At 39.9% G+C, this 25,765-nt stretch overlaps 1 protein-coding gene across 2 annotated transcripts; it reads left to right on the top strand.

The window, feature by feature from the left end:
• Window positions 1–678: 678 nt before the first annotated feature.
• ARL5B (ARF like GTPase 5B) lies at window positions 679–24,781 on the top strand. 2 transcript variants are annotated; one of them, XM_088056934.1, is made up of 8 exons: window positions 679–830; window positions 6,008–6,095; window positions 7,666–8,106; window positions 8,653–8,713; window positions 9,832–9,979; window positions 19,000–19,083; window positions 20,783–20,934; window positions 22,845–24,781. In XM_088056934.1, the coding sequence occupies exons 3-8, from the start codon at window positions 8,004–8,006 to the stop codon at window positions 22,891–22,893; spliced, it is 597 nt and encodes a 198-aa protein (XP_087913060.1). In that variant the 5' UTR covers window positions 679–830; window positions 6,008–6,095; window positions 7,666–8,003; the 3' UTR covers window positions 22,894–24,781. The 2 variants fall into 2 exon arrangements, with proteins under 2 accessions (XP_087913060.1, XP_005518806.1); XM_005518749.3 differs by lacking the exons at window positions 6,008–6,095; window positions 7,666–8,106.
• Window positions 24,782–25,765: the final 984 nt, after the last annotated feature.

The raw sequence follows: 25,765 nt of genomic DNA on the forward strand, positions 1-25,765 counted from the left end.
TATCGGACAAGACGCTGCTGACATAATTCTTTTTATTTATTTAGTATTTTCTCTTTTCGGTTTTCTGAAATTCTGCCAAGTGGATTAAAGTAAAGGGTTTTGTACTTCCAGTGCTTCTGCACCCAAGTGTCCGCGGGCTCGCACTCACTTTCTGACCCTCCCCAAGGTGCTGCTGAGGAAACCCGGGTGGGTACCTACGCAAGAGCTCTCAGTACAGGAACCTGCAGCGCAGCCTTGAAAGCGAATCCGCTGCTTTCACAAGTTTTACTATACACGAGAGTACTGCCTGGCCTGAAACCCTCAACTTTTCCCAGCGGCAGAGGCTGTGGACCGGCCACAGCACCGCCGGGCTGAAGGACAGAAGCACGGCAAAGACACGCTACCAGCGCCGACCACCCCGGCATCGACCGCCCCGGCGGAGGCCAAGCCCTCGCGGCATTCGTCCCTTGCGGGGTGGCTCCTTCCTCCCGACCGTGCCAACCCCAGACCCTTCGGCGTTCCACCAGCCCCGGTGTCTCCTCGCAACTGTCCCCGCAGACGCGCAGCTCCCACCACCGCCGCCGCCATGACGCCGCGGTGACGCGCGCGGGCCGCGCCGGCGGGGGCGGGGCCGTGCGGCCGTTGCGGGGGCGGGGCGGTGCCGCGTGCCCGCCCCCTCCCTGTGCCCGCCCGCTCGGCGCCGCCGGGGCCGCTGTGGGAGCATCCGCCAAGGGAGCTGCGGAGTCGCCGCCGCCTGGGTGAGCTCGGGCTGCCCCGGGCGGTCGGCGGGAAGCCGAGGCCAGTCATGGGCCTAATCTTCGCCAAGCTGTGGAGCCTCTTCGGTAGTCAAGGTGGGCGCGCGGGCCGGAGCGGGGGGGGGGACGGGCGACGAGCGGAGCCCGCGGGGCTGCGGGGGCCGCGGGCAGCCGTGGGCAGCCGTGGGGGCTCGGAGCCGGCTCCGCCTGCCGGGCTTCCCCTGAAGGCCCGCCCAGACAAAAGTTGGGCTTCGCGTTGTGCAGCGCCGTGAGCGCTGGTCCCGCGGCGCCTCATGCTCGGGGTGGCTTTGTTTGAGTTGCCGAGGTCCCTGCTCTCCCCCTCCTCCCTGGCCGCGTTAAAGGCGTCGTCTGCCCCGGGAGCCCTTCGGCGGCCAGGGCTGCTGAAGCTTAGATGGACTGTCCGTCTTGGCTTCGCCGATCGTCCTTTTTAGGTCGGGATCTGTTATTAAAGTCATGTTATTTTAGTCTTTAATTAAAAGGAAAAGAAGAACGCCAAACATGTAGAGGCCTTCGAGGCAAAGATGCTAGTTAAATGCAGTTAGTGACCCAAGAGGATCAAGTTTTCCAGCCAAAAATAAAAAGGTCGTAAGGGGATAGTGCCGCTTTCCATGCTCTCCTCCCCAGTTCATACAGCCCCGCAATCATGGCTCGTGTTCTTATCCAGAGTTCAGAATTTGCATCTGCCACCACCTCTACCTCAGATGGTTATCATGAAAGTAGGAAGTTATGGTTTATCTGCTAATTTATTTGTTTTAATGATTTTTGTTTACCTAGCTAGCTTTGGTTAGAAAATTAAATAGTTTACAGTAACATCATTTTGCCTGCTCCAAGCTCAGGGCCTCAAGGAAAAACAGTATGAACAGTAAATTCTTTAATTGTTTTCTCAATTTTCCAAATGTGTACCTCATTTCCACTTAAAAGTTATTGAAAATGTAGATAAGCCTTTTTTGTGCAATGCTCTGTTGCAAGTTGTTGGAGGCAGATACACCTGGTGTACTTACATAGTTTTGTCCCTGTGATTGCATATAACCAATTCTAATTCTGCAGATACCAGAGCAAAGCCTCAGTGTCTGTGCACATTGACGTCTGTGTATCAAACTGTCTTTCATGGGATGGGATTGGGATGCAGTCCCAGCTAATTTGTTTTTCTCATGCATACACCATCCTATCACATCATTCCTGAAGTCTGCTAACAGCATCTTCTGAATTTGTTGCTAATTTCTTGTTTTCCTAAACTGTCAAACCTATTTGGCAAGATTCAGTGTTTCCCTTATCCTCCCAAGAAGTATTAAGTACTTTTGTTTTTTGTTTTTATCACATAGTGCAATCTGCAGGTCCTTTTCTTCCATGAAGTATTCCAAAGACTCCAAAGAGATCTATAAGCAAGGAACTGATCAGGAGATAACAGGTGGCATTTAGTATTTGCCTCTATAGTAGCTTATGATGTCAATATTTATCTTCAGGAAAACACATTGTCTTGGTTATTGTATATTATTTCCTGGAAGAAAAGTTATTCTTCGTTGTGGATGTCCCTGGCTGGATGCCAGATGCCCACCAAAGCCACTCTATGACCCCCTTCCTCAGCTGGATGGAGAGAAAACAAAGCAAAAGGCTTCTGGATTGAGACAGAGATAGGGAGAGATCACTCACCAGTTCTCATCAGGGGCAAAACAGACTCAATTTTTGAAATTAATATAATTCATTACCAATCAGAACAGGTTAATGAGAAATAAAATTAAATTTTCTGAACACCTGCCCCCCACTCCTCCCTCTTTTTTCCCAGGATTAGCTTTATTTTTGGTTCTCTACCACCTCCCTGCAGGAAGGAACAGAGAATGGGGGCTGTGGTTAGTTCATCCCATGTTGTTTCTGTCACTCTTTCTTCCTTAGGGGGAGGACTGCATCCCCTGTTCCAGTGTGGGACCTCTTCCATGGGAGACAGTCCTCCATGGGCTCCTCCAATGTTTGTTCTTCCCTAGATCTACAATTCTTCACTAACCATTCCAGCATGGGTCCATTTCATGAGGCCCAGGCCTTCAGGGACGGGCCATTCCAGCGTGGATCCCCCACAAGGTCCCAAACCTGCCAGCAAACATGTTTCACAGTGGACTCCTCTCCACAGGTTCTTGCCAGGACTCTGCTCCAGCATGCGTGTTCAGTGGGGTCACAGCTGCCTTTGGAATCTACCTGCTCTAGCATGGGATCCTCCATGGGCTCAAGGTGGATCTCTGCTCCCTCACGGACTTCTGTGGCTCCAGGGGCACAGCTGCACAGATCTCTGGCGCCTGCAGCACCTCCTCCCTCTCCTGCACTGACCTTGGAGTCAGGAGAGTTGTTTCTCTCACATATTCTCATTCCTCTTTTCTCTATCCATGATTACACCTGTGCAAGAATCTTTTCCCATCTTAAATATGTCATCCCAGAGGCATTACACCTGTTGCTGATGGCGTTGGCTGCATAAATGTAGGAGAAGTTTGTAGACTTTCTCACAGAAAACACTGTGTAGCTCTCTCCAATATCAAACATTTTCATTGCAAACCTAATACATTCATATATTTAAATGGTTAATGAAATATAAGTCTCATAGTTAAATAGATGAGATAATACCACAAGATATTTACTCTTTGGCATTTATCCCAATAAGAGACTTTAGGGTGTGTCTTGATCTTGGTTTAGTGCTGGATTTGTCTTTTGTTTCGTTTTTTTTTTTACCTCCTCTTCTTGTGTAACCACAGAAAAGAAAGTGAATTTCTTTTCATGGCCAAAATTGAAATTTCATTCTAGAAAATTTGCTTCAAACGTAAATTTTTGACCTAATGGGAAATTATTCTTCAACTACACAACTGTTTTCTCTAAATAATATTACTATTAGTAAAGCATAGTAATTTCTGAGTTGATTTTGGTTCTCTTCTAGTTACACCAAATTCACAAGCTGTCCTGTGGAGCTGCTTGTTGAGCAGACTAGCACAGTCTGATATTGATTTTGGCTATGCAGAGGGAGTATTCCGAAAATGCAAATAGGATGCACTGTGTTAGGATCATGGTATTGTTCTCATGGCTGGTGTGAGGTGTGTGACAGTCTGCAGCACTTGAGACTGGCAAAAGGAAAGGTGAAACTAAGCAAAGATTTGAAAGTTCCATCAAGTAGAGCGTGGGGAATGAGGTGTGCCTAAGTGTTTCAGCTCTCAATATACATTGTCTCATAGTCACATAGTAATTGAACAATATGAGCTGAAATAAAGATACTTCTACTCTTAAAAGAAACAGTTGGCTTTAAAATAGACTTTTGTCATTTTTCTAGGTGACTTTCTAATGGCTTCCATATTTTTTTTTATTTTTTTTTTTAATTGACAGAAAATCATTACTCAAGGCTCTGCAGCCATTTAAAGTTTAGTTGCTAAATGACTTAAGTTCAGTTGAATTTACTTTTATTAGTAACTTACTTTTAGGAGTTTTAAAAAAAAGTCAGACTTCAAAAATGACCTGCTGAAGCTATGATTCAGTAGTCAAGTGGCACCGTATTCTAAACAACATGTAGTAGTGTGGAGAGATGCTGGAGCCATTAAGTTAATGCCTGTGTTAACACACGTCTGAGTAAAACTTGCTTGACTTACCATTCCATCAGTATTACCAAGATAGCTCTTAATTAAACTGGGGGTTAAAAATAGAAGTGAGTGTCAGCAACCCTGGTAAAGATAAATGACAGTTATCAATACCTTATTTTATTTATTTTTTTTTTTATGTGGTGGATGGAGTTCTTTGAGAAGCTCACAAATCTGGGGTTTGCTTATTTTTGGAACAGTAATTATTCAGTGTCTAACAGGTTGCTCTGAATAATTGCTGCATTTATTAGGAAAATGCTTTAAGAACAATAATGGTAAGCTCTAATTCAAGATGATTGAACGTCTATAACTCCACAGTTTACTTCACTTAGGCTTACTGGCAGTTCCCAGTCAGGTTAGGACAGACCACTATCTGGAAAACCAAATGGCTTTTGGTTCTGCTGACTACTAAAAGGTATTGACAGTTTCTGTACTTTCTTGTAATCAAATCTGAGGATACAAAGTGTATTTTAGCAGTTCTTTTGTGCTTAAGAGAAGACTAAGTTAGCTCTTATTGTGCAGAATGAGTCTTTGTATTGAAACCTATAATATTCCGTATTAAAAGACCTAGGATACTATATATAAATAGATTTTTAACCAAAACACTTCAGTTTTTCCTTAAATCACCCACTTTTGGAGGAAAAAACATCAATTTGATACTTAGGATAGATTTTCTGACTGATTTGATCCTGTAGATCAAATGTGGTATTTTGTAGAAAATCTTTAAACTGTGAACCATATTTTATTTTGAAATAAGTGCACTAGAATTGTAAATATTATCTCTTTAAAAGTGAGCTTGTTCACAGAGTTTTTATGTATCCATATGCAAATTCTTCATTCTCAAGTGGTTTGGGTTTTTTTGTCAGTAGTTGGATCAGTATGTTGTAACTTCACACATGTAGCAAAAGCCACCATTCTAAGTGGTTGTGCTAAATTGGATTTGAAATTCTGAGAGGGATTAGTTACAGAGAAGCATATAAATTCTGGAGATCTTTTTCTGTTTGGTTTATTTCTCTTTCCTCCAGAATTATGCTATTCCTCCTGCCTTCTTTCTAGCAAACTTCTGTTTGCATTCTGTCTTCAACTCTGAGGCCTCCAAGAGTGTTGCTCTTTGGAACCAGATGAGCATTTTGTTTCACAGCCTGAAAGCTATTGGTCCCCATTCAATACTCATTTCTTCCACATATGTTAGAAATCTCATAATTAAATTATTTATATTTTTTTTATTTTTAGCTTTTGCAAAATAGAGGAAAAGGGGTGTTTTGATAATTGAATCTTCAGTTTTGGACCCTTTTATCACAGAGAAAGATAGATGAGTAAAGGAAGAAAAGAACATATTATGTCTTACTTCTAACATCTGTAAGAAGATAATCTTCGCTGTTCTGTGTTTTTGTAATACTAAACTGCCAGAGATTTTTTTTAACCATATTACATATCAATTTTTTAAAACAGTGTGCTAGAAATGGTTGATGAAACCAATAAGTCCTTGGATTCTTTTAAGGAGTAGTCTAATACTGTCTTTTCTTTTTTCCCCTGCATATGCCTACTTCTACTTTCCCCGTCTTCCCTCCCTCTTCCTATGTGATTAATAAAGACTCTTCTCTTCTGCTCTCTCAACTTTGTTATGGATTTTCTTCTTCTTTTGCCAAGAACATGGTGGACTGGGAAGATATTCATGAATACAACCTAAGCTGAGTTTGAATACCAGCCAGTGAAAGGGAGAAACTTGGGTTAGTCTGTAAGTACAGAACACAAATAAATCACTGCCTATGATTTACCCAGTAATTGTCCTTCCTCCTGAATGTGGCATCTATCTTCTCCTAGTTGCTCTTGTAAGCAAGTAGTTGTTGTGCTAAAATTCTGTTCTGTCTTAGTTTGGTAGTTTTTAAGCTCACATGTTTTTCCTCTAATGCACATCTATGTGTAAATTTTCTGTATTTTTGTCAAACTAGACAGAAGTTAAAACTTTTGAATATATTTGTAAGTGAAGAGTTTCCATTAGTATAGTGGAATCTTCTACTTGTAAGAAATACCCATGATTTCTCTTACTATTTTCATGCCAAGGTCACAATTAATTAACACTTGTGTGACTGTTTATTGTTTGTGCTTACTCAATCACTGTATGAAACACCATTTGACTATGAAGTGACACAGATAAGCTGTGCCTTTTTTTTCCCAGTTAGTGTTGGACCATTCACACTTCAGTGGCTTTCAAAAGCAGCCATCTCAATGGAGGTTTTTTCTTCAGTACTTACAGTAGTGTGATGTTGTATCATCCAACACTCCAATCATTCATGCCTAAGATGTGTTCTGATAAGAAGATGAGAGAGCAGTGTAATGCCTGACTGGAATTTCTTTTCTTTCTTGAGAATAAGTTAAATAGAATGCTGCAAAAGTAGAATCATCTTCTTCCTGGTGATGTCTGGTTTGAAAACAACGGGAGGGTATCTCAGTGTTTGACCTTTGAAGGCTCTTTAAATTTAACTAAATTTGAAGAAGAGATGGACTGTCAAGCTACTAGGCATGACTTATAAGCATTGAAAGGAGAGAGGATTGCATGCTATTTATGTATCGGAAAAGGTTAATTAATTAATTACTGATGCTGCTGTTAGTGGGGCTAAAAGTACTCCACTTACAGCCAGGAAGTGTTCTTTTCTTAGAATGTGTTGACAGGATGCAGTAGTAGGGGAACTGGCACAAGGAAATACATTTTACAATCTGTTATGATCCTATTGCATAGCAAAACTTACAGAAGTTCCAAACAAGAAAAATGTTTTATTACATTAATATTCCGTATTAAAAAACCTAGGTTACTATATATAAATAGATTTTTAACCAAAACACTTCAGTTTTTCCTTAAACCATCCACTTTTGGGGGAAAAAACATCAATTTGATACTTAGGATAGATTTTCTGATCTAGTAACTTATTTGATCCTCTTCTCATTAATCTTTCAATCTTTAAACTGTTAACCATATTTTCCTTTGAAATAAGTGCCCTAGAATTGTAAATATTATCTCTTTAAAAGTGATCTTGTTCACAGTTTTTATGTATCCATTTGCAAATTCTTCACTCTCAAGTGGTTTGCTTTTTTTGTCAGTAATTGGATCAGTATGCTGTAACTTTACACATATAGCAAAAAAGCCACAATTCTAAGTGATTGTGCTACTGGATTTGAAATTCTGAGAGGGATCATTTACAGAGAAGAATTTACATTTACAGAATTTATATAAATTCTGGTAGACTTTTTTACTGCTTTTGCATGGTTGGCTGATTTCTGTTTTGTCTCCCTTTTGCCTTGCATTGCAGCAATTACAAGATTCTGTATGCTGGACTTTACAACAGGTTGGGGCACATGATCTTTCCTCTCTGCTCAGCACTGATGAGGCATCACCTGGAGTACCCTGTCTTGTTTTGGGCTCCTTAGTACAAAAGAGTCATGGACATACTGGGGAGAGTCCAGTGATAGGCTGCAAGGGTGATCAAGGGACTGGAGCATCTCATGTATGAGAAAAAGGTGCAAAGAGGGCAGAGCCAGGCTTGTCTTTGTGGAGCCCAATGACAGGACTGGGCAGTGGGCACAAACCAAAATACAGAAGCTCTGTCTGAACGTCAGGAAACACTCTTGCTGTGAGGGTGACTGAGCAATGACCCAGGCTGTCCAGGGAAGCTGTGGAGTTTCCATCTCGGATATATTAAAAACCCATCTGGACGTGGCCGCTGGCTCTGTGGGCCTGGTTGAGCAAAGAGGTACGACCAGGTGTCCTCCAGAAGTGTCTTTCAGCCTTGACCATTCTATCATTCTGTGACTTCTCAGTTCAGAAGTTGCAAAGTTAGAATCTGTGGCCTATTCAAAATACAATTTCCTCTTAGGTTTTACTGTGTGAATAGTGATGGTACCTTAACAAATGGTTATTATTGATCCTTGAATGTTAGGGTAATATCTTTTGCAGTCTTTGGGTGTTTGTTGGTGTTCTCAGCATGATACACTGCTATGGATTATATTTTTTCATTGTACTTTGCTTTCTAAAGCTAGATGTTGTAGATGAAGTAATCATTAGTAACCATACCTTTATTAGATTTCCAGTGCTGACTTTTGCTAAGACTGGAGTCTCAGGAGAAGATAAGGCTTTGTTTGCCTTTATTTTCTGTACTGAAGTCACCACTAATCTGTGTAAAGTATTGAAATAAGAGAAAAAATCAGTTGCTTTCTTCAGTAAGGGAGAGTGATTAACCAGAATTACAATTATTGCTGTTTCCACTAATATTTTTGTTTTTTGTTTTTCATATATGCAGAGCACAAAGTAATTATAGTGGGACTTGATAATGCTGGAAAGACTACTATTCTTTATCAGTTGTAAGTATATGAACTAATTGTTTTTCTGTTTACATTTTATTATTTGTTGCTGTTTAATCTTTGAAAATTCTGCTTTGTAACCTGATTTTAGGGTTCTAGACCACACTTTATACATTAATGGTACTGGTTGTTCTAAACAGAGTAAATGTTTAAAGGATAAGTGAAGGAACTGCTGTGCTTTAAAACTGAACTGTAAATTGAAGAACGAATTTGTACATCCAAGCACAAAGTGAACTGCAGTTTTTTTTCCCATGAAAGCCTGTCTGAATTTGTATGCATAGAAATAATCCTGTTGCCAGTAACTGCAGAAAAGAACATGGTTTTTTAAATTAATGGAAATTCTCGCCACTCTGCAAAAATCAGGACATGTTTCCAAACGTTTCTCAATTCCAGTGTCTGAAATTTGTGATGGAGAATTCCTAAAAATATTTCAGCTTGCCCATGTCCTACCTTACTAATTTTCAATAGCACCCAAATCTTGGCAACATTACAAGAATATCCATAATAAATTCAAGAGTGTTGTCAGGACCATAGTTACTATTGTAATTATGGAGAAGGAGACAGGTGTAGATAAATTAATATCCTTATATTTGGATATCAAAGCAGCATAGTATGCTTTCCAAAAAGACTTTCTATTCATCAACATTTTGAGCAAGCTTAAGGGGTGGAACTGAGAAACTTTCAGCTGTGTAACTAAACAGTCCTTTGGGATTTAATATTTAGTTACTAAGTAGAGTTCTTTGATAAAATTATAATCTGATTTACATTTTGTACAGTTTAGTGGTTTTGTATTTGGGATCCTTAAAATGGCAGCTCCCACTTTAAATTTTAATTGTCTGTTAATGCTCTTTCTAAAGATAGTCTTCCTAAAACACGAATGCTTATCCATTTGTTATGCCTTTTATATGCTTATTTTTCCCTGATTTATTTAAGCATGACTACAATCACTGCTTTCTAAAGTGAAAATGTATAGCTTTTTTAAAATATGCCTGATTTTTAAATATGTTTTGTCAGTTATGCATATGTACCTTTTCTACAAAATTTTATTACAACTGAGCTGTAACAAGCCTTGTGGATTTTGCTGACTGGTTCTTATGGTATGATACTGTTTCCTTTAGCTTAATGAATGAAGTGGTTCATACTTCTCCAACCATAGGAAGCAATGTAGAAGAAATAGTGGTGAAAAACACTCATTTCTTAATGTGGGATATTGGAGGACAAGAATCATTACGGTCATCGTGGAATACCTATTATTCAAACACAGAGGTATGAGAAGACGCTTTAAAATCTGCAAATCAAGTTTGTTTGAAATTATATTTATTTATTTATTTATTAGGAATATTTGTAGACTTTTGTAAAGATTGCAGCTGTATTGTTTTTTACATTTTAATGAGGAAGAATAAATTCAAGAAGTGTGAGGTATCTCTGGTATACAAACATTTTTCTGGTAATATTTGAAGTATTTTTTTTGTATTCTTTACAGTAATGTTATTTGATCTGTGTTATAAACTAAAGCTAGATTTCTTCTAGGCAATCAAATTATAATGAAATACATTTTACATTTTCTAGTTTGCTTTTTGAAGTAGATTAGTAAGAAAATTTTGAAATGTAATTTGCAAATTTTGTGATGATTTGCAGTGGTTTTAATTGATCGTTGGTCTAAGATCTTCTTTGGGGAGGAGGCCTTATCGGCATCTTGGGCTTATGACAGCTCAGTTGCTTTTTAATCTTAGTTACTTAGATAACATGTGACCACTCTTTACGCCGTCGGTAAAGTTGATTTGGGTCTCCTGTATGACCGCGGTGGCTGGCACAGGATTTACCGACCCTGATTTGCTATGACTAAGTCAAGTTTACACTCATTGCTTAATATTAACTACTGCTGTGGACCCGTGGGGGTGTGGCAATTGCAAGGCGTTTTGGGCTACGGTTGTGGGGTGAGCCTGATACCCGCTCCTGTCGACCTAGAAGTTAGGATACCCAGGGCATCTACACTGGAGTACGGATACTCGCATGTATAAATCTAGCAAAAACCAACAGTAAGGTTAGGACTAAGTCTTTTGTCTCCGGGTGCATGGGGCAGCCGTCTTGACGTCTTCAGTGTCATGCTTTGTTGTAAGCTACGGGGACATGGGGTTGTTGATTGTTTGTTTTTGTTTGATTTTTGTGGTGGGTGATTTGAAAAAAGAAAAAGAAAAGATAGTTTGGTTGATAGGGGAAATACAGAGGAGGGTTATGTGTATAAATTAATGAATGATAAGTGTTTGGTTAATGTAGGGATTTATAGTTAAATATTTGATAAAAAAATAAAAAAATGACATGATAAAAAAAAAAATGGCAAAATTTGGGGCTATAGGTGAAAGTTCCAAGAGAGTAATAAAAAAGTTAGCACGTCCGGCAAGCATACAGTTAACTAGTGGCCCAGACGGTAAATAGCGCGGGTTTAACGAATGTGGACAAAGTGCATCAGGGTTGAATTAGGAGCCGACCTTATCCAATGAGACCATGACATTCTGAGTGTTAGGGGAACGTCCGCTCGACGGTCATATGATGGACATGTCAAGAGGAAGATAACTCCTGCTACGCACTGGAAGGGTTTATTGAAGACTACCCCAGAAGAAAAGAAGTGAAGAGACGGTCGGATGCCGATAACTACGAGAGAGAGATGAGGAGTGTTCAACCGACCACTTGTATCAGTGAAGAGCAAGTGAGCAGGAGTTAAGCAAGTCATGGTCCTGAAGTTACAACCAATAGCGCAAAAGAGCAAGTTATGCTAGGGGTCAGGGGGAGTTTAAGTCCTTGAAGCCAATAACCGAAGGTAGCACTTAACACGGGGTAGCTCAGTTCTCGTGAGGAGTACGACCAATAAATAACCAGGTCCTCTGGCTTGGGAGCGCCTGAAAGCCGTTGGTAAGACATTTGTCCTAGGAGGTGGGCTCATGTTATGGACTTTGTGAATGCAAAGGGGTACTGTGACATTATTCGTATTCGAGTGCAAGGTGTGAAAGCACGAGGTAATATCTGTCGAACTTTGGTAACGCTTGCGGCTTTTGAGCCTGAGGTAGGGTTAGCTGGGTTTAATGGTACCTGAAACAAGGATGTGCCTAGAAGTGGAACTGTCCGAACATTATCTCTTGGGCGAAAATGTTTGAGTTAGGGGGGAGATGAAGTTGGGTGATATTTGGAATATCCTACATTACAGAGATGTCTGATGTGGCAAATAATTGTATGCAAAGACATACATACCCTGTAAAGCATGAAAAAACATGCTGGGGGGGGAAGGGGGGGGGTAGGGGAGCTAGGTTTTCGTAGTTAAATTTTATAACGGCGGCTTTTCAGGCCATAGATCCTGGAGAGAGTCCGGGCGAGAATTTATGATGCTATTTGTTTTTTTCCTGGGATTGTGCTTTGTGTTGGGTGGGCTGGCGGTTGCGTCCAATCCTTCTCCTCATTATGGGGTAGTGGGTTTGGTTTTAGCATCTGTTGCGGGGTGTGGGTGGTTGGTGAGTTTAGGGGCGTCTTTTGTCTCTTTGGTATTGGTTATAGTATATTTAGGGGGGATGTTAGTGGTGTTTGTTTATTCTGTGGCTTTAGCAGCGGATCCTTACCCTGAGGCTTGGGGTGATTGGGGTGTTGTTGGGTATGGTGTTGGGATGGGTTTGGTTGTGGTGGTGGGGATTGTTTTGGGGGGGATGTTCGAGGTGCTTGTGGATGTAGGGACTGTTAATAATGGGGGTTTGGTGTTTGTTTGGTCGGATTTTGTTGGGGCGGCTGAGCTTTATTCACGGGGTGTGGGGGCTTTCTTGGTTGGTGGGTGGGGTTTATTATTAACGTTGTTTGTGGTATTGGAACTTGTGCGGGGGTTATCTCGGGGGGCAATTCGGGCTGTTTAGGAGTGTCAGAAGGTAGTTTAGTAAAGAATACCAGCTTTGGGAGCTGGTGGTGGAGGTTTGACTCCTTCCTTTCTGAGTCTAGTGGGAACTCTAAGAAGATGTGTAGTCTTCAATCTTTGGTTTACAAGACCAATGTTTTTATAAACTATTAGAGTTAATTAGAGTTTGAGGATTTTGTTCTCTAGGATAGCTGCAGGGGGGGAATAGGATTAGGATGATTGTGAAGTAGGATAGGGAGGCTAGTTGGCCGATGATGATGAACGGATGTTCAACTGGTTGGCTTCCTACTCAAGTGAGGATGAGGAGGTTGGCGACTAGAGTTCAGAACAGGATTTGAGACAGAGGGCGGAAGGTTATTGAACGTTGTTTAGATGTGTGTAGCAGGGGGATTAGGAATAGGACTAGGACGGAGGCGGCTAGGGCTAGGACTCCTCCTAGTTTGTTTGGGATGGAGCGGAGGATGGCGTAGGCAAATAGGAAGTATCATTCGGGTTTGATGTGAGGGGGGGTGGATAGGGGGTTTGCTGGGGTGAAGTTCTCTGGGTCTCCTAGGAGGTTGGGGGAGAATAGGGCTATAGATACGAGGAGGATGAGTATTAGTGCGAAGCCCAGGATGTCTTTTGTAGAGTAGTAGGGGTGGAATGGAATTTTGTCACAGTCTGAGGGGATTCCTAGGGGGTTGTTGGATCCTGTTTCGTGTAGGAAGGTAAGGTGGACTAGTGTGAGTCCTGCAATGACGAAGGGTAGGAGGAAGTGTAGGGCGAAGAATCGGGTTAGTGTTGGGTTGTCTACTGAGAAGCCGCCTCAGGCTCATTCGACTAGTGTTTGACCGATGTATGGGATTGCTGAGAATAGGTTTGTGATTACTGTGGCGCCTCAGAAGGATATTTGGCCTCAGGGTAACACGTATCCGACAAAGGCGGTTGCTATGAGGGCTAGAAGTAGAATAACTCCGATGTTTCAGGTTTCTTTGTTTAAGTAGGAGCCGTAGTAGATTCCTCGGCCGATGTGGAAGTAAATGCAGAAGAAGAAGAATGAGGCTCCATTTGCGTGGAGGTTGTGAATGAGTCAGCCAAATTGGACGTTTCGGCAGGTGTGAGCTACGGAGGTGAAGGCTAGGGTGGTGTCTGCTGTGTAGTGCATGGCTAGAAGTAGGCCTGTAATGATTTGGGTGACTAGGCAAATGCCTAGGAGTGATCCGAAGTTTCATCAGGCAGAGATGTTAGAGGGAGTGGGAAGGTCGATTAGGGAGTCGTTGATGATTTTTATTAGGGGGTGGTTTTTACGTAGGTTGGGAGCCATTGGGGTTTGGTTGTTCTATGTGTGGAGATGAGGATAATGAGGATTGATAGGGCAAAAGAGCCTAGGTAGGCTTTGATTAGGCCAGTATGGAGAGTGGTTGAGGTTTTGGCTGCTAGTGTTTGTATGTTGGCTAGTCCTTCTGGGCCTAGGAGTTTGTATCATGATAGGTCAATTAGGTGGGATGCGCTGTTTTGTCCTCCTTTTAAGGATTGGGTTGTGTTGAAGCGGTGTGCTAGGGGGTTGAAGTATCCTATGGAGGTGGAGAAGTTTGAGAAGCGGGTTTGTTTTGTTAAGATTAGGGTTTGGGTTACTTTTGAGAGTTCTAGGGCTAGAATGATGCCCAGGGCTGTTACTGTTAGGGCTGTGATTTTAATGGATAGAGGTATTGTTATGGGTGGTGTGTTTGGAGGGAGGATGAAGGAGGTGATGAGGAATCCAGTTGTGATACTTCCGATTGCAAGGCGGGTGATTGGGGAGGTTACAGCGGGGTTGTTTTCGTTGATGGGGGTTAGAGGGGGGATTCGGGTGAAGCCAGATTGGACTAGGATTGTTATGCGGATTGTGTATACTGCAGTGAAGGATGTGGCTAGTAGGGTGAGGGTTAGGGCTCAGGAGTTTAGGTATGAGGTGCTTAGGCTTTCGATAATTTGGTCTTTTGAATAAAATCCTGCAAGGAATGGTGTTCCTATTAGGGCGAGGTTTCCGATAGTAAGGCAGGAGGTGGTTGTTGGTAGTATTTTTTGGAGGTCTCCTATCTTTCGGATATCTTGTTCACCGTTTAGGCTGTGGATAATGGAGCCTGAGCAGAGGAAGAGCATGGCTTTGAAGAATGCGTGGGTTGAGATGTGGAGGAAGGCTAGTTGGGGGAGGTTTAGTCCAATTGTGACTATTATTAGGCCTAATTGGCTTGAGGTTGAGAAGGCAATGATTTTTTTGATGTCATTTTGGGTGAGGGCACATGTAGCTGCGAATAGGGTGGAAATAGCCCCTAGACATAGGCATAAGGTGAGGGCGGTTTGGTTGTTGTGGAATAGGGGGTGGGTTCGAATGAGTAGAAAAATTCCGGCGACCACTATAGTGCTGGAGTGTAGTAGGGCGGATACCGGGGTGGGACCTTCTATGGCGGCTGGGAGTCAGGGGTGTAGGCCGAATTGAGCTGATTTGCCGGCTGCAGCTAGGATGAGGCCGAGAAGGGGGAAGGTTGGGATTTGAGAGGAGGGGGTGAGTTGCTGGATTTCTCATGTGTTTAGGGTGGAGGCTAGTCATGCTATGCAGAGAATGAGACCTACGTCTCCAATTCGATTGTAGAGCACAGCTTGGAGGGCGGCTGTGTTGGCTTCTGCTCGGCCGTGTCATCAGCTGATTAGGAGGAAGGATATGATTCCGACTCCTTCTCAGCCAATGAACAGTAGGAATAGGTTGTTGGCGATGATGAGGATGAGTATGGCAATTAGGAAGAATAGGAGGTAAGTGAAGAATTTTGTGATGTAGGGGTCAGAGGCTATGTATCAGGTTGCAAATTGTAGAATTGATCATGATACGAATAGAGCAATGGGGAAGAATGTGAGAGAGTAGAGATCTATTTTTAGGCTGATTGGGATTTTGAAGTTTATGATAAATTTTCATTCTCATAGGGAGGTTAGGCTTTCTGTCCCCGAGTAGGTGTAGATCGTTATGGGAATTAGGCTGATTAGGAAGGAGGCTTTTACTGTGTTTGTGATGGTGGTTGGGGTGTTTTTAAGGTTTTCTGAAAAGAGCGGTAGGATGAGTGGGGTGGAGAGGGTTGTCAGGGTAAGTAGGGCAGTTATGTTTAGGACTAGCAGGAGGTCCATTACTTTCACTTGGATTTGCACCAAGATGAGTGGCTCCTAAGACCATTGGATTGCTGTTATCCTTTGAAAGTTAAGGGGACTGAGGGTTTAGGCTCAGATGCAAGAGTTAGCAGTTCTTGTTAGTCAGACATCCCCTCAGCGGGCAAGAAGGATTTAACTTCTATTTAGGATCACAGTCTAATGTTTTGGGCTTAAACTATGCCTGCATATAGGAACGCCTGAGATAAGTTCGGGTTTTAAGATGAGAAGTATTATGGGGATTATGTGTAGGGCTATGAGTAGGTGTTCTCGGGTGGAGGAGTTTTGGATGGAGGTGATGTGTGAAGGCAGGGGTCCTCGTTGGGTTGTTGTTAATATGTATAGGGTGTAAGAAGCGGTTAGTAGGATTGCGGACCCGGTAAGTAGAATTGTGGTTGAGGATCAGTTGAAGAGGGCGATGATGATGGTGAGTTCTGCTATGAGGTTGGTTGTGGGGGGGATTGCTATGTTTGTTAGGTTGGCTAGGAGTCATCAGGTAGCCATGAGGGGGAGGAGGGGTTGTAGTCCTCGTGTGAGAAGGAGGATGCGGCTGTGGGTACGTTCATAATTGGTGTTGGCTAGGCAGAATAGTATTGAGGAGGTGAGTCCGTGGGAGATTATCAGGATTATTGCACCTGAAAATGCTCATTGGGTTTGGATTATGGCTGCGGCTACGACTAAGCCTATGTGGCTGACAGAGGAGTAGGCAATTAATGATTTTAGATCAATTTGGCGTAGGCAGATGGCGCTGGTTATTAATGCACCTCATAGGGCTAGAGTGATGAATGGGTAGTGGAGGTTGCTGGATGAGAGGTTGATTAGGAGGGTGACTCGTATGATGCCGTAGCCGCCAAGTTTTAGGAGGAGGGCTGCTAGTAATATGGAGCCGGCGATTGGGGCTTCTACGTGGGCTTTGGGGAGTCACAGGTGGAGGCCGTAGAGTGGGGCTTTGACTATGAAGGCTAGGAGTAGGGCTAGGCTTGATGCTAGACTTGTTCATGAGTTGGTTGTTGGGTGGTGGGTGAGTTTGAGTATGGGGAAGTATAGTGTGCCGATTTGGTTGTGAAGGTGTAGGATAGCAATGAGTGGGGGAGTGAGCTGGCTAGGGTGTAGAATAGGAGGTAGATGCCAGCGTTTAGTCGTTCTGGTTGGCTGCCTCAGCGGGTGATTAGGATCAGTGTGGGGATTAGGGTGGCTTCAAATGCAATGTAGAATAGTATCAATTCTGAGGCTGAGAAGGCTAGTAGGATGAATGGTTGAACTGTGATTAGTGTTGTTAGGAAGATTCGTTTGCGGGTAGTTGGTTCTTGTTCTAGGTGATTTTGGCTCGCTATGATTATGAGGGGGAGTAGTCAGCAGGATAGGACTAGTAGGGGTGTGGAGATTTGGTCGATGGAGGTTCAGGGAGTCAGTCCTTTGTTGGGGTAGTATGTTGGGGTGAGTCATTGCAGGCTGATGGTGGCGATCAGTAGGCTGTACGTTGTAGTGTTTGTTCATAGGTGTTTGCGTGGGGAGAGGAGGGTGAGGGGGAGTAGTATTACGGTTGGGATAATGACTTTTAGCATTTTAGGAGGTTGAAGTTGTAGAGGTGGTCTGAGCCGTGGGTTCGGGTAGAGGCTACTAGCAGGGCTAGTCCTGTGCCTGCTTCGCAGGCGGAGAAGACTAGCATCAGGATGGGTAGGAGGGTGGATGATGGTGTTTGCATTTGGATGGGTCATATGGACAGAGCAATGAATATTGACAGTATTATGCTCTCTAGACATAGTAGGGCGGAAATTAAGTGGGTTCGGTGGAAGGCTAGGCCTAGAGTGCTTAGGGTGAAGGCTGAGTAGAAGCACAGGTGCAGTGCGGTCATGAAGAAAGTTATAGGGTAGTGACTATAATTTGTTGAGCCAAAATCAACTGTCTTGGTTAGACTAACTTTCTGTCTATTCTGCTCACTCTAGGCCTCCTTGGATTCACTCATACACTAGGCCTAGGGTGAGGAGGAGAATGAGGGTGGAAGTTCAGATTAAGGTGGTGATAGGGTCTTTGAGTTGGGTGCATCCACTGTGAATCCAGTCTGAAATGGTTTTGAAATAATGATAATTAAGGACAAGGAATGAAACTTTCTCTAAGCCTAGGCAGCAGTATTTAAAAAGCTCATCAGCTCATAGCTTTTATCCAGAGGAGGAAGGAAAGTCTTGCTGTGCACTACTCGAGAGGTACTGGCAGAGCTGCTGTTGCTGGAAAGGTTGGAGTAGAATTCAGCAACAATTGACTTGTGGGGCTTGTTTTTTATGACAGTCTTTTGAGGCCAAGAGGTTATCAATACAAAAAAGCACATATGATCATCGAGGACTCTTTTTGAGACATCTACATTTATGTAAAATTCATACCATTTCCACTAAAAGCAGAAACCTCTTGTAGATGTTACTCATTATATAAGTATTCCATCCTCCTGTAAAATTAGCTTTTTTTATCTTTTCGTTTTCTATATCTTTTCCTATACTCTTGAAGAGAGGTGAGATCCATCTTAGATATACTGTAAGCCTGATAATGACATCTCAACCTTCATTTCTATTATTTTAGACTAACTTTTTATTTTATCCGGAAAAGTGCAGCTACATGTAAGAAACACATGAAGATAAAGAGACTTCTGTCAGCATTATCTGATACAGAGTAATAAATTCTTGGCATTTGTCCCTTGAATTCTGGAATTTTGAGAGATGCATGTATTATTTTTCTGATACTTTTGGGGTATTCTTCGTATTCTGTCCAGTAAGTGTTTGAAATCCAGTGCCTTGTAGTACTTGGAAAGAGGAACTTTGCCTTTACTTAGAAGCTTTGTCTGCTGGAAACAGTTAAGGAAGAAAAGAGATCTGTTTACTATGCTAATCCTAGCCTCCCTCATATGAATAATTCCGTTACTGTTCCTCCTCATCTGCTAGGCATCTCAAAGTCACAGCAGCATTAAATTGACTTAGGTTTTCATACTTTGTGGTCATTTTCAATGGCTAATGAATCCCTTTAATTTTATAAGGCAAAGTGATTTGGAGCATATGTTGGAGAATTTTAGCATTGATTTCTAATACTTTTTTGCTATTCTCTTTTCTCTCTTTTGTCACTTTCTCTTTTCTAGTGTCCTCTGAAAGTGTATGGCTCTTCTGTAGGAAGACTTGTGGTAGTAGTCTCCTGAAATTGTGCTTTCTGTAATTTTTAGTTTGTATTTACATACTCTGCTATTGGTGTTTTTCCCTAGTTCATCATTCTGGTTGTTGACAGCATTGATAGAGAGCGACTTTCTATTACAAAAGAAGAACTTTATAGAATGCTGGCTCATGAGGTATGGTGGGGAGTTGGGATAATAGTTTTGTTGAGAACAGTCAAATAACATTTCATGCTTCCTATGTTAACAAAAATAATACCGTCAGAAAAAAAATTCCGAGATTAAGTATCGCATGCATGTTGATCACACTTTAAAGCCATGTAAGTTATAAATAAGCAGAAAAATTATTATTAAGTACCCTTCTAATAGCACTTGCTTAATTATCATGAAATTAGTCTTTGCAACTGTTGAACTTGTGAAATATGTTTCATATTAATGTAACTGGATATTATTGTCCTTTGCCACTATTTCAGTTGGCTAAAATTTCAATAAACTTTTTCTTTTTTTTAGTTTTTGTTTTAGAGAAATGGAATTGTCAACTTTTTTTTGTTTGTTTTAATCCTGTTCCTTAAAATTAATAAGCGTATCTCATACTAAGGGAAAATTAATTTAAGTTCATTTTTTTCCTTCAGAATTATTTGGTTGTATTTTTATTATATATTGTTCTGGGGACTGTTCAGCATTGCGTCAACCCACTTAAACATCCTAAATTAACTTGTATGTTGGCTTAGGTAAAGTGTGTTAAAACCTTTTGTGATACTCTGAAGCTCAGTTAAGGTTGTTTTAAATCTAAATATTCTCCTTCATGTTTGAAAGAAAAGGAGTACAGTGCAAGTTACCCTGATGAGTTCATTTCTCTGAGAGACTTGTGTTTCACAAAAGTGAGTTTTTGCTTTAGAGTTTAATATTAATTGTAGTTTTGATCTAATAGGAAGGAGTAAATTCACTACCAAAAAAGGTGGAAAAGTTGCTTCTTGTGGTGAACTTTTCCCATGTAGTTTTTTTAGTTTCCTGTCACAAATTCTTAGGAGGTTTTTATCTAACATCTCTTGAAAGCAGTCGGTAGGCCTAGACTGCACTACTTGTAGGGTTGAATTTTCAGCTGTAGATCATAAAGCTTTGTTGTTTTGGAGTTTTTTTCCTCTTGGTGGAAATAGTCTTAAAATTTAATATGAATTGAAATGTATTGAACACTTTTAGTTGCAGCTGTCAGCTTCCTGAGTACTACATTTGTTTACCCTTCTGCACTTTTACGGCCATACATTCCAGTTCTTGTGTCATTGCTGTTCGAAATGCTAAATTCCATACTGAAACAAAACAATTTTAATTAGTTATTAAAGCTGATGCAGCATTATTAGAGGTCTCTTTTTAGAACACTAGGGTTAAACTTACAGGAATTCAGAAAGCTTTCTTAAATAATTATTACTGCTTTAATTAATCAATACAGAACTTCTTTAATGAAGTTGAAAGCAATTCAAGGGACTGATATCTAGCAGGCTTTTCCATTTGAATAGTATTTCTTGTAGGACTTGGAGTGTTTAACCAGAAATAATTCCACTAGCTGAGTAGTTTGGAGCATTACAAAATGTGTTTTGACAAGGCTTTCATTAGTTATGTATGAACATGTGGTTAACACCAAAAGGATACTCAATATAATACATTACAATTTGATTCTCTGTGGTGGTGAACACTTCTGAATAAATTAATTTTTTCAGTCTTACTGTAATGAATATTTAGTGTAATAAGACAGTTAAAACTCCATGCTCCAGTGTAATTGTAGATTAGTTTGGATACAGTTCTTTTAACAAATGAAGTTAGTACAATAGCCTTTTCGTTCTGTACAGTAACTGTTATGGGTGCCCTAAATAATTTCTAGGATTTACGGAAGGCTGCGGTTCTCATCTTTGCGAATAAGCAGGACATGAAAGGCTGCATGACGGCTGCCGAGATATCTGCATACCTCACCCTCAGCTCCATAAAGGATCACCCGTGGCACATTCAGTCCTGCTGTGCTTTGACAGGAGAAGGGTAAGTGCTTAGTGCTTACTGTAGCAATTCCTGGTAAATGTGAATACTGATTTAGAAACCTGCTGACACCAAACTGGATTTTCTGACAGTTCATATTTTCTGAACTTTGCAGTCAGAGGGACATTTTGATTTTTTATTTTCGTAATTGAATTTTGTGTATTTTTTCATAGCTCAAACTCCAAATTCATATGAAAGTCTTCCATTTGTTCTTAAAAACCCCAAACCAAAAAACAAATGCCAGCCCTTCACCTAAGTAAGCAGCTGTTGACATAGCTGTCTGCTCTCTGTGCTACTCTCTTAGTCTTGTGTGTCTTTCTGTATTTAAAGAAAATAAGCTACTATTCTCTTCCTTTATTTTTTAAACTACAGGAAGCTTCTAAGCTGGGAGATTGAGGTGTTCCGTGTTTTTTTTGACTGGTTTGCTTTTTTGATTAGCATCGAATCATAGTTTTGATGAAAAGTTACATAGATAGGTCATAAAACAAAATTTTTACCAATATTAAACTTTTTCTTTGTATCTGGCTAATGTAGCTAATTTTGAAATTTGCATACCTTATGCTAACAATTATTAAGATAGAATGTTGGGCTAGCCTTAGATCCTTAGTCTGTAAATATCAAAAAACATTCCTGGATACCTTCTAACAAATTGGATAATGTCTTGCTTATATGGTGTGATGAGTATTAGTTTTTCATCTTGATTTTTAAAGCAGTCTTGTAATGTGTAATATTTAGGGATTTTTTTCAGCTTTGTTGTACAACCTTTACAATAATGTGGTCTTGTGACATCAAAAATGGTGAATCCAACTGAGTATTTGGTAAGGGAGAGCATCTATCTCACTTTCCAGCATGAAGTATTGTCTAATGTCACGGAGATGTCTTGTAGAGTGAATGGTGGCATTAACTTCCTTAGGGTGGAACTTGTTAGTGAGAACAAAGTGGGGGTTTTTTTATAGGGTGGTTTTATTGTTTTGTTCTAAGAGTTTCCTTCTACCAGTTTTGCTAAAGCCACTTTTGAATATACAGTTTATGTACTAACTAAGGTCTTCAACCAAATTGACATTTGAAAGAAAGTAATAATAACTATGAGGTTTAGTTTAGAAACAGTGTCTGTCCTAGGCTGCTTCTTTCATATTGTGAAGCAAAAAGCGATGAATATTTACAATACTTTAAACTATGACAGTAGTGTGATCAACTACAAAAAAACATTACCAGATTTAGATCATTGAGCTGAGTCTCCCTTGGAAAGATCTGACAAGAATCTGAGGGATCAGCCTGGTGTGACTGAAGCCTAGCATTCTTGGATAGCTCAGCCCTGATTTACTATACAAAGGTAAAGCTCAAAGGGGTGTAAACTAGATAACTAGATCCCTAGAAAATAAAAGGAAAGTCAATCTTCTAAAATGGGAGACTTTTAAATGGTGATGCAAATCTTGGCTAAGAAGCCAAGTACACCCCATGCAGTTTTAGTATTCAATTTAAACACACTTTTAATTTTGTAATGTAATTTTAGAATTCTTGATATACAGTCTTTTCATTAAACAATTCAGTCTGGATAACCTGTCGTTTATCTTTGAGTGTTAGTATGTAAAGGTCTAGCTTTCTGTAGAAAAAGAAAACTTTTGTTTCCATGTAGTTATGAGTAAGCATTGAAGGATAGTGTCTTAAGTTTACAAGAAAAAAAAAAATCAAAGTACTGCCAAGCTTCAAGAAAATAGAATGCTTGACCATTTTCATGTGGCTAAAGCCTAAGTAGACTTAGTTTAAAACACTGTTTACTCTGTTCAGCTTTCAATCCCATTTCCAGTTCATTTAATTTATTTCAAGTAGCTGTTTTTACACATAAAAATGAGTAGAAAATACCTTATGCTGGAATAGAATTCATACCAATTATAACATCTCTTGTCTTTCAGATTGTGCCAAGGCTTGGAGTGGATGACCTCTCGTATTGGAGTGAGATAGCTTTTCTGTTTTTTTAATCTTTTTTTTCTTTTTTTTTTTTTTTAATTCCTCCAAAAGAAGAGACTTCTATTTATCCTGTGAACATGTACATTTTTCTGTACTTTTGGCTGCTGAAGCAGTGACCAATGTTTAATTTATATCAGCCAACCTCCAAGCTGTGCTTGAATCAAGTGCAGCTGAACTGAAACACAAAAGTATTTTCTTAACTTTTTTTAATACACTAATCTTCAACTGGATGAACATATGTGAATCTCTTTCTAAGCATTGAAATTCCTCTGATATGAATTCTAACTTTTTCAATGATAGCCTTTTAAAATCTGTTTTTTCATTGTCAATATTTCATATTTCCTCTTTCTAAATAGTTGTATTACTTATTAACATAAATGAGCACATTTTATTTAATAATTAAAAGTAGTGTTTAGGTTACCTTTACTCTGCCATAGCTTTAACCTCAGAGGATAACCAGATCTCCAACTGGACTTCCTGGAACATTAGTAGACTTATAGTCAGCACAAGATTTATAGTTATGAATGCAAATTTTTAAATGCTTAATGAACTTATTGTAGTTAATATTGTGGTGGCTTTTAATCTGATATACAGTGGAACTTCTGCCTTAAAAGAAATCTGTTTCAATCTCAGTTTCTTTGGTATGTAGTTCTAGGACATTCTTGTATTCTACTTGAAGATACATCTCTGTACAGTGCATAAAAATGCTAAGTGCTGGTGTAGTCATTTAGAACCTGAGTACCTTTTCAAAGGTAAATGGGTAATTAAATTTGGAATCACAGCAGCCAGTGTTATGTGTAGACATGCTGTATTCTGTTAAAATTTTAAATTCTGTATACCTGAGCCTTCCTCACCTTTTAGTATGAGTGCTGTTTTCTAAATGAATACAAAATCAAAAGGGAAGCCAGATTTATAAACAAAACCATGGTGCTGTATCTGTAGATTTCAGAGTGAAGCTAATCTTGACATTCACTTACCTACTATCATATATGTTTTCAGATTCTGTTACAGAGAAATTATTTTGCCTTCATTTTTGATTTTGGTCTTATTTGCACAAGCAGAGAACTTTTGACGGTGTTTGAGTTTGGTTACTTCACCTGAAACTTGAAAAACAGGTGGTGAAAGAGTGGACCCAGTAACTGTTAATTCAGTTTGAAGGGAATTAAGTTAAATTTAAAGGTAATCTAAAGATAATATAAAGATATGGAGTTAATAGAGAACATTAGGCATCAAATAAACCTAACCACCAATCACCGCAAAAAGCCCCACATGAGGATTAAAAAAACCAACAAATCAAAGCCAATAGTGGACGCCCAATTCCTTGCAAAGTCCCAGCAGCAGTCAGGAACCCAGCCTATCAAAATGCTTGGCAGGTTTTCCAGAAGCACAGTTCTGCATTTCTGCATGCCTAAAAGCCACATGGAGTTTGGTTACCAGAACCATTTTGCAAACTGACTGTACGCCTTTGATGACAAAATATTTTTGTTAAATCTTGTTTTGAAAATTTAGGCACACCCAGTTTTCCTTAATAAAATTTTAAGCTTTGTACATTTCAATTTGCTTCCATTTTATTTAAATAAAAGTTACGAAATTTTAAAAGTATCAGCAAATATGTTGTCATAAGTGTTGGAACGACTTTGAATACATGTGGAAACAGTGATTGATTGAATGAAGTTGTGTGTTATTGCCAGTAAGCAAAAGTCACATTTAGGACTACATTGAGTGTCAAGTCAAAATGTTCAGAAAATAATTAAAATCAGCAAAAAGTAGTGCATAAAGAAAAAAGATGAATACAAGGCAAGGTTATAATCTGATATTAAAACTGATTGCTGTGATGTTCAGCTGTTTTAATGTGTGAAAATAAGATTTGTTTTGCTCTTAGGAAAGCAAATTATAAAGGAAAAAAATAAAATGATAGTATGAATGATGTTTCTTGTTTGGTGACTTAAAAATAAACCTGAAAATAAATTTAAATTGCAAACTGAAATTATGTAATTCAGAATGTAGTCCTGAATACTTACAAAGAGCACTAGCTAGATGTATAGACCTTTGTTTTTGTTTTTTTTTTTTAAAAAGGTATGATTTTCTATTCAGTGTTTCTAGCTAAAACCATTGATAAATCTGTAGTTTGAACTGATTAAGAGAAAAAGGTCTGGTTGTAGACATTAGAATATCAGAATAACAGATGCTTTCTTTGAATTTCTTAGCACTTAAGATCTTTAAATATCTTTTCAGAATGAAGCATTCCTGACAAATACTATTATTTTTATCACCTAACAACTTCATTTTCTGCAACAGTTTTTCATTGATAATACTGGTTTGTTTACAGCACTATTGCTGTGATTTTTTTTTTTTTAAATATTATTTTTGGGGCGAAATTAGCTTGGTATGGAATTTTGGGGGGGCTATTTTTAATAACTTGAGGCCTGTTAAACTAAAAGTGAATAGATCAAAATATTTTTTGAGGGTTGCCTTAGAATACCATGTGTGTCTTTGCATTGCCAAATACTCTGTTATGTTTGCTAATTTGACTGTAGTAAATATCTTGTAGGTAGCTTTGTACTTTGAAAGTATTCTGTGTTTAATATTAGTATTCTGTGTTCACAAAGAACAATGTTAATTACCTTAAGTACAAGAATTTGTGGTGTCCTATGCACATTTATATTGTACTGCTGTAAATGGTTTTGCGCATGGCTTTTTATTTGTTTATGTTTTTTTTAACATTTTGTCTAGGTGGCAAAGAGGTTCAGTATCCCCAAAGCAGGGATTCTTTCCAGCTGTTTAAACACTGCACTCAGTAACGTGAAGAGGACCTGAGCACAGCTGCTCAAAATATTTGTCATCAAAATAAAATTGCGTTGTTGTG

Source organism: Pseudopodoces humilis, chromosome 1 (genome assembly GCF_049639895.1).
Source record: "Pseudopodoces humilis isolate 2021_Gansu_Grassland_sample_001 chromosome 1, ASM4963989v1, whole genome shotgun sequence".
NCBI lineage: Eukaryota > Metazoa > Chordata > Aves > Passeriformes > Paridae > Pseudopodoces > Pseudopodoces humilis.

Excerpts from the sequence above, each read along its gene's own strand:
- ARL5B (XM_088056934.1), top strand. The coding sequence starts at position 8,004 with ATGACCCAGGCTGTCCAGGGAAGCTGTGGAGTTTCCATCTCGGATATA. Across the intron at positions 9,980-18,999 it reads CCTATTATTCAAACACAGAG|TTCATCATTCTGGTTGTTGA; the intron begins GTATGAGAAGAC and ends GTTTTTCCCTAG. Across the intron at positions 20,935-22,844 it reads TGTGCTTTGACAGGAGAAGG|ATTGTGCCAAGGCTTGGAGT; the intron begins GTAAGTGCTTAG and ends CTTGTCTTTCAG.